Below are 9,302 nucleotides of genomic sequence, written 5' to 3' on the forward strand. Positions count from 1 at the left end.
TATTTTTTTCTAGTAGGATTTAAGCTTATGGCAGGGACTATTCTTAGTTTCTGGAGTGAATTTAATCACTTCTTAATGTTCTTCATTGATACTTCAAAATTAACCCCCTATTTGGTGAGTTTTATGCAATGACAAAGGGAGACCATAATGTAATAATGATGATATAATTTCCAGTAAAATACAGTAATACCCTAGTTATTCTCTAATTTCATCTATATATAACAGTTGAAACTCAAGAAATTAGTATGAACCTGTGAAATCACCAAAAAGGTATCTAAACACCATACTCTAAAGGTCATGAACTTTCTCCATTGGAGAGCCCCAAGGATCTCAGTCTGTTATGCTGGCCTTTTTCCTCTGACACAATTCTCATAGCATTTGTTACTTGGTTTCTAAACCCACAGCAAATCCCAGGCAGCAAATAAGAACAGAATAAAAATTCATGAGTGGATTCTCAGCAGTGACAAGAGAATTATCTGGCTAAGAGTACACGTGTGTCAAGGTATCCCCTTCCCCGAACATACACTTCAAATTTTTTTTTGAGTCAGTCTCCACTTATGATCCTAAATCTTAATCTTTTAGTTACTCCCACTAGTCGCTATTTATATATCTGGCACCACCAGGGAAATGCTCACACCAATTGAGCTCTACATTATCAAGCCTTAGAAATAATACTTCCCTTTAGGAAACAGATTAACTTTTTATAAGATCACATTAGAGAATCTAATTTTAAAAATATATTTATCTACACAACATTTTCATATGATCTTAAGGAGTTCACTTTTTTTAAGTCTATTTATTTATTTTGAGAGAGACAGAGATAGCACAAGTGGGGAGGAGAGAGAGAGGGAGGGAGAGAGGGAGGGAGAGAGGGAGAAAAAATATCCCAAGCAGGCTTTGTGCCACCAGCACAGAGCCCTATGAAGGACTCAAACTCACCAAACCATGAGATAATGACCTGAGCAGAAACCAAGATCCAGACACCCAACCAACTGAGCCACCCAGGTGGCCCTAGGAGTTCAGTGACCTTCTAAAGCCAATCCATAAAACTCTAGGTGACCATGGATCCCAAATTAAGACCTTCTACATTACATGCCAAAAATGTGTGTTTCAACAGAATTTTTGGTATTATTTTTATCAGAATGACCTCTAAAGATTCTTAAATAATGATGAACTGGGGAACACTATAAATGCAAAATAAAAATGATGGCTGGTGTAATACTAATGAATATACTTTAGATGAAGTGAATTTGGATATTACATCTCTTATAAGAAAAAAGGGTAGCAAAAGACAAAAATTAAAGAGATATTCTGCAAATTCTTTAAAAGACTGTCTACGTTAGCAGCAAATCTTAGTGTAGCAAATACATTTTTTTACTGCTAAGTTGAAGATGTCAGCAGTTAAAGACAATTCGTAAGATTAAGTCTCAAAAGTGACCTTGCAACTCCTCAGAATATAATTCTTACAGTGGTTGAAAGCACCAGTCTAGGAAACAGCTCTGGATTCTAAGGACAGTTTTATCATTTACTAGCTACATGGCCTTGAGCAATTAACATCTCTGAGTCTCAGTTTCATTGTCTGTAAATAGAACAAATTGGTTCATAGAGTTGCTGTTATGATTATATGAGACAATACACGTTAAACTCTTAGCACGGTGACAAGAGGTCAACAAATGGCAGGCATTAGTTATTAATTTCAATTCACTCATTTTTAATGTAGGTATTTATGGTTTGCAAAGTGTTACTGGCACATATGATCTCTTTTGATCCAACCTGGGGGTAGGAGCCTCATTTTACAGTGGAAGAAACTGAAGTCAAATGATTTACTCAAAGGCAATAATAAGTAGGAAAAGAAATTTGGGCTTAATTTGATTATACTAGGAACTAAAATGCAAAAGCTGAGAAGCTCTGCCTTTTAATGTTTTTTAAAAGTGTAGTTCAATATACATAAAATTTGCCATTTCAACCATGTTCAGTGGCATTAAATACATTCACATTGTTGCATACTCATCATCATTCATCCCTAGAACTTTTTCTTCCCTTTTTTTTTAAAAAAAAATTTTTTTTTAACGTTTATTTATTTATTTTTTTTTGAGACAGAGAGAGACAGAGCATGAACGGGGGAGGGTCAGAGAGAGAGGGAGACACAGAATCTGAAACAGGCTCCAGGCTCTGAGTGGTCAGCACAGAGCCCCACACGGGGCTCGAACTCCCGGACCACAAGATCATGACCTGAGCCGAAGTCAGCCGCTTAACCGACTGAGCCACCCAGGCGCCCCAAACTTTTTCTTCTTTAAAAAAAATTTTTTTAATGTTTATTTATTTGTGAGACAGAGAGAGACAGAGCATGAGTGGGGGAGGGTCGGAGAGAGAGGGAGACACAGAATCTAAGCAGGCTTCAGACTCTGAGCAGTCAGCACAGAGCCCGACGCGGGGCTCGAACTCACGGAGCGTGAGATCATGACCTGAGCTGAAGTCGGTCGCTCAACTGACTGAGCCACCCTAGTGCCCCTTTTTCTTCTTTTTAAATGAAATTCTATCAAACACAAACTCTCCATTCCCCCTCCCCCAAACTCCTGGGGATTTCTTTAGGTGCCTCAAGTGGAATCACGTGGGATTTGTCCTTTGTCATTGGCTTATTTCATTTAGAATAATGTATTCAAAATTCATTCTTGTTGCAGCATTTGTCAGAATTTCCTTCTTTTTTAAGGTTGAATAATACTCAGTTGTACTGCATACCACATTTTGTTTTATCCATTTATCTACTGACGGACATGTGGGTTGCTCCCCATGTTGTTTTGTTTTTTCAAAATATTGTTAACACTATTGATATAAGTTATCCAGTTTCTGATTATTCCCTCCTTTCCTTCTCTTTTATTCCATTTCTTTTTTTTTAAGGAAAAAAATGCAAGTAAGTGGCTGATTTAATTCTGTAGAGTTGATATACACACCACTAAAACCACTTTATTTTGTGGCTATTTTTTGTAGGAGCTCCACCATGAATCAACACAAAGAAAAAACCTGAAACTCAAATGAGCTTAATTTGATTTGGTAGGAGAGCAAACCATCAATTAAAATAATAACTTATGTGTAACATTATAAATCACTTCACATGCTATTTTAGGACTTTTAATAAGAGATAGTGGAAAGTTTCTGTTGTTGGACATTAAAAAAAGTTTTTCAGGGTTGACCTGGGAGGGAGAAAGAAACATTCCCTAAGTATCCAAAAGTCTGGAAAAACCTCAGTAGCTGACTCTCCTGAAGCCACTCCGGAGTGAGTGCTAACACACTACGAAGACCAAACTGCTGATACATAAAGTAACCCTCGCCTTAACCGTGAGGCGAGATTAACCACAAGCTTCGGCACACAGTTCTCAGAAATAGCTCAACCACAATGGAAGGGAAGGACGACAACTCTAGAGACTTCAAAAAAACAGCGACGATTTAAGATGCATTGAATTTTGTACTTTCGTGGATGAAGGTGTGCATGCAGGCTTGGATTTTGATTACGTACTGGTACAAGGGGAGATTAAAGGAAAAACAGCCAAATTATCGAAATTCAATTTTCTTAAATAATTCCACACTACATACAGCCAGCGGGAGAGAAGAATGGACAGCCTTCTTTTGTGTGAACGGCTTTCGAAAAGAAACCTATAGTCACACGCAAATTTATTTGAAACAGCAACCCCAAAACAACAAACACGGGAGCTTGATCTCCAGCAGGACCCGCGAGGGAGTCCAAGCGTTTCCGGGCGACGGTTCAGAAGCTACAGACCGCCCTTCACCCAGAGCCTCCCGGCTCGGCTGTCACTCGGTCACCATAGACAGCTTCCAAGGGAGGACTGCACTTTCAGATTCCCTCAAAGTTTACCAGAAATTCTCGCAAAGGGTTCTTTAATCCGCCCAACCCCCAGGGACACTTTCTGCCTCCAAGAACTGCTCCACAGCTTCACCCCACTATATCCCCGGACACTTGGAGACCTCCAAGCACGCAGGGCGCGATTTCGCCCTCGCTTGCTTGCTCCCCAGGATGCTGGGGAAAGCGGCTCCGGAAAAGCAAACTTTCCGAGCTTTCGCGGAGGGCGGGAGGGCGCGCCGCGAACTCACAGCTGGTTGATGGCGTTCTGAGAGATGACCGCGTTGGCGGAGAAGTAAGGGATCATGTCGGGGCTACCGAGGTTGCAGGTGCAGGCGGGAGACGCCTTCCTCTCGCGGGCCAACGTGCTCAGGGTCATGAGGCCAGCTCAAGGCGCACAGCTCCGCATCCTGGCCCCTCCCGGCTCGGGCACGAGGCGATCGCGTAGGGCTCCGCGGGGCCAGAGGCGCGGGCAGCTCGGGATCCCCGCGTCCAAACTGGGCCCGCCGGGTCGCACGGAGGCAGTCGCCGCAGCCCTAGGGCTCGGCTGTGGAGTCTCGGCGGCCGGGCGCCACCAACATCCCACCCCAACCCGCGTCCGGGGCGGGGCGCTGCGGCGGGGCGGGCCGAGCCGAGCGGGCGGGGAGAGTCCTAAGAGCAGAGAGGGTCGGCCCTTTCGGGCGCTCCGCCCCTGAGCTCGTGGCACCCACCGGATCACGCTGCGTGCCTCTCGGCGGGCGAGCGAGCGAGGGTCGGCATGAAGACATCGCGGCTCGTGTGAAGGAGTGAAGCGAGCCTGGGGTGAGCAAGAAAGGCTCGCGTTTCTTGGGAATGTTTCCACAGAAAGGTCCTGCTTATCTTGAACGGCTCTATACATTGAACCTCAAGTCCCATTTTTCAAATGATCTTAAAACTTTAATAAAAGGTCGTACATTAACAAATGTAACGAATACTTACCAGCGGTTTTCTAGGTGTTAAGGGCTAGGGAAATTCGGTAATAAACTATTTTTTTTTTTAAAGCAAAACATCTGAAGTTATAATGGGGAAAAAACCTATTTACATTGTCGATAACATCTGCTAACCCTTGTAAATAAATTTATAAAAGGCTTTCCTAACCATCCTCCAAACCAAGGACTCATAGCCGTTAGCTGCACATATGAATCACCTGTGGGGATTTTAAACACTCCAATACCTGGCTACACCACAGACCAATCAAATCAGAGTCTCCTGAAGTTGGGATCCTAAACATCAATATTTTTTCAAAGCTCCCTGGGTGATTCCAATACGCAGCTGTGGTAGATAGCTATTGTGCCAGATGATCTAGGAGAGAGAGACAGGCTAGAGAATATAACCTTACTTTACAGATGTGGAAATAAATATAAAGGGTCTAGCCAGATAACCTCATTTGTAAGTGACATCACTTAGATAGGAACCCTAGTTTTATGACTTCTGATCTAGGTTGGGCTTTTCCCACCAACCCTATATACCCTGATGCCTTCATGAGTTTAATCCTTTATCAATGTTGCTAACAACTCACTGAAAATCTCTTTTCTCTCCTGCATGCTATATAGTGGTTTACAAAAGGGGCTGACCTGGTGTGGGCACTCAGTAAAAGTTAGCTCCCTCACCTCTTGCCCTTCCAGTTTCATCAGAACAAATATTTTCAGGTATGAGCATTTTATGCTTTTTGAATACTTGACTAAACTATCAATAGAACTGTCAGGAGTTCTAGAGCTGGAAATTAATAATTTTAAAAAATGATTTCACTATCCTATTACCAGACAAAAGAGACTAAAATGAGGAAGAAGTCACTTTAAGACTCAACATATGCTAGAATCAAGAAGAAATATGTCTTTAATTTTTATTTTTTAATGTTTATTTTAGAGAGAGAGACAGAGCAAGCAGGGAGGGCAGAGAGAGGGAGACACAGAATCAGAAGCAGGCTCCAGGCTCTGAGCTGTCAGGACAGAGCCCAACCTGGAGCTCGAATCCACGAACCAAGAGATCATGACCTGAGCTGATGTTGGTCGCTTAACCTGAGCCACTCAGGCGCCCCTTAATTTTTTTTTAATGTTTACTTATTTTTGAGAGAGAGAGAGAGAGAGAGAGAGAGAGAGGGAGAGAACACGAGTGGGGGAGGGGCAGAGAGAGATGGAAACAGAATCCAAAGCAGGTCTAGGCTCTAAGCTGTCTGCACAGAGACCAACGTGGGGCTGGAACTCAAGAACTGTGAGGCACCCCAAAATGTGTCTTTGTTTTATATATACAATTTTTCAGATCTCTTTTTCTATTGGGAGGTTTGGCAATTTTCTAAATACTAGTAATTAAATAATCAATCTAAATTATACATTCTATTTCTAAAACCAGAAACTCTTTTGTTAGTTTATCCTTCCATAAAACTTAAAAGTTGGTGGGGTGCCTGAGTAGCTCAGATGGTTAAGTGTCCAACTCTTGATTCTGGCTCAGGTCATGATCTCATGGTTGGTGGGATCAAGTTCCTAGTCAGGCTCTGAGCTGACAGCGCAAAGCCTGCTTGGGATTCTCTGTCTCTCTCTCTTTCTCTGCTGGTCCCCAGCTTGTGCCAATGTGGGCGCGCATGCTTGCACTCTTTCTCAAAATAAATAAATAAAGATTTTTTTTAAAAACCTTAAAGTTGTTGCCCAGGGATTTGAAATATTGCAAACTCATACTGGAAATAGGATCTAAGTTTCCTATGGATCTGATAATAGGAAAGAACCAGTTGGCAAGTGAAGAGTTAATGAAAGGTCTGGAGTCCAGTGCATCATCGTCTTCATCCATCTCTGGTAAGGAAAATGTTTGAAAGATTTATTCAGGCTGTGTCAGCAGGCACCCAAATGGCAGTGTAAGAAAAAAAAATCTGCTGATACACCCCAAAATAAATTGCTTTAAATATCTGGCAAAGTTGCCAGTTTGAAACTTCTTCCAGGCTGTAATTTATTATAGCCTCCTGGCAGTGATCAAAATAAAAAAAAAAAAAAAAAACAAAAAAAAAAAAAAAAACGCAGCAGGCTCTTTAGAAGAGCACTGTTAAGGTGAGTCCAGTTCCTTTCATGACAGCAGAGATGGGATTTTATGGAAGTCAATACTAACTGATGCTGCTTACGGAAGACGATGGAATGTCATCTGTATCTGTCTGAAAAAGAAGTCAGCAGGAAATGTATCTTACTCAATTCACACTTAATATCTCTGGCATTTAAAAAACGCTAAAGATAAGGATTTCATAAATATGTATATCTGTCTTTTATAGATAGGTTCCTATAGTGACACTCCAGAAGTGCATAGTCCTTTGTTTCCCCTCAAAAGACCTCTGCCAGTGCCTTTTCAGTGAAGTCTATTTTAACACCCCCATCTAGGCCTTTTCAAAAGCTTTCAAAGTTAAATTCTTGCTTTGAACTGTAATATAGGAAATTGGGAAAGTGCTACAACGTGCCTCATAGGTTTTTAAGAAAAAAATGGAATCATCTTTGCAAAGTGAGGTACCTTTAAGGGAATAGATCTTTCTGCTACTGTTTTAAAAGTTTAACAAATTCCTTTTCTTTTCACAATCTGCAGAGTGTCAAAATGTCAATCAATTTAGTTTCAGCTCAATTTAATCCTTTACTCTACACTGTCAGAAAACAAGGCTCTAGGGAGCAAGCTCTCTGTACCCAAGCTTCTAGGAATTCAAAAATGATTCTAAATTAGACTGAGCGACGTGAAATAAATGAAGCTAGTTTTCTACTCCACATGAAGTCCAAAGGGGCTTTTAAAAATGTGCACAAAGGCCCCGAAGAAAAATTGTTGCATTTCTTCACACTCTTGTTTGAGTTAGAAGATTTAAAATAAATTTTGTCATGTCATTTGCTGACCATTTCAAGGCTCAGAAATATGAATATTCTATAATGTTAATCTGGCTCTTGATAGCATCAGCTATGACCAGATTAAATTTTTATAGAATTATATGGTAAAAGCATTAACAAAATTTTAAAGTAATAGATGTCTCTTGTATCCATCGGTACTTCCATTACTATGCCTTCATGTGTCTCTCCATAAGATACAAACACTGTAAAACTGTAAAACCAGAGACTTACTTGTTGATCAATCGGTATTCCAGGACAGATATGAAAGTGCACTTAAGTGTGAGTGAAGGATGTAGGCATGTTTTTGCTGCTGTAACAAAATTTCATCATGGGTGGATCACTTGAAGGGAAGGTAGCTAATGAACTAAAAAGTGACAGTGTAACGTGCCAAAAGCAGTAGGCCAGAAACCAGAGAGGACCTAAGTTCTAGTTCTAACATGGCCACTTAATAAACTAAGATTTTGGCTAAGTCACTTATTTTCATCTGTAAAATGGGATAATAAAACCCTAAGGAAAGGTCCCCAAATCTGTTTTTGTGAGAGTTAGGAACCGTAGGAAAGGAATATCATTCAGCTTAGAAGTCCTGAAAAATACATTTAATCCACTTAAGATAAACAGTCATCTAGATGAAAGCAGTAGAGCCCAGCAGTTAAAAATCTCAATCTTGGTTTTATATATAAAATGGAATATTACTTAATCATAAAAAAGAATGAAATCTTGCCATGTGCAACAACATAGATAGAGCTAGAGGGAATAAGATTGAGAAACAAGTCAGAGAGAGACAAATATCATGGTTTCACTCATGTGAATTTAATTTATGTGGAATTTAAGAAACAAAACAAATGAACAAAGAAAAAAGAGACAAAAAACTAGACTCTTAAATACAGAGAACTGGTGGTTGCCAGAAGGCAGGTGGGTGGGGGAGGATGGGTGAAATAAAGGGGATTAACAATACACTTATCTTGATGAACCTTGAGAAATTTAAAGAATTGTTGAATCATTATATTGTACACCTGAAACTAATATAAAACTATGTTAATTATACTTGGAAAAAAATCCTAGCCTTGGAATTAGTTGGATGGGTTTGAATCCTAGTGTCACCATTAGCTGTATATTTTGGATAGTTATTTAATCTATGGCTCAGTATTAGTCCCTAATTTATGAAGTTACTGCAAGGATTAATTAAGTTAATACATGTAAAGTGTAAAAGAGTGGCACAAAAATCTACTCTTTGGACTTAAGGGCTCTATAAACTTAAGAGAGCTAAGAGAAAGGTTGAGGAGGAGATTGCCCTTCAGGAATAAAATCAGAGAGTTGGAATCTCCAAAGAACAATCTTAGATCAGAGTGCATGGCTGTAATAAATCTTTTTATTTTATTTTTTAAAGATTTTATTTATTTTTTTAATGGTTTTTTTTTTTTTAACGTTTATTTATTTTTGAGACAGAGAGAGACAGAGCATGAACGGGGAGGGTCAGAGAGAGAGGGAGACACAGAATCTGAATCAGGCTCCAGGCTCTGAGCTGTCAGCACAGAGCCCGACGCGGGGCTCAAACTCATGGACCGCGAGATCATGACCTGAGCCGA

At 40.4% G+C, this 9,302-nt stretch overlaps 1 protein-coding gene across 7 annotated transcripts in view; it reads right to left on the reverse strand.

The window, feature by feature from the left end:
- SSH2 (slingshot protein phosphatase 2) overlaps positions 1-9,302 on the reverse strand; it is a 255,079-nt gene that overhangs the window by 98,721 nt on the left and 147,056 nt on the right. For 2 of the 7 annotated variants that reach the window (XM_049637945.1, XM_049637948.1), the window contains exon 1: positions 4,108-7,010. The exons of the other annotated variants lie outside the window; for them this stretch is intronic. In XM_049637945.1, coding sequence (XP_049493902.1) covers positions 4,108-4,235 — 128 coding nt within the window. In that variant the 5' untranslated portion in view covers positions 4,236-7,010. Of the gene's footprint in view, positions 1-4,107; positions 7,011-9,302 lie in introns of those variants that run through there. 7 annotated transcript variants of the gene reach the window in all.

Source organism: Panthera uncia, chromosome E1, assembly GCF_023721935.1.
Source record: "Panthera uncia isolate 11264 chromosome E1, Puncia_PCG_1.0, whole genome shotgun sequence".
NCBI classification, from domain to species: domain Eukaryota; kingdom Metazoa; phylum Chordata; class Mammalia; order Carnivora; family Felidae; genus Panthera; species Panthera uncia.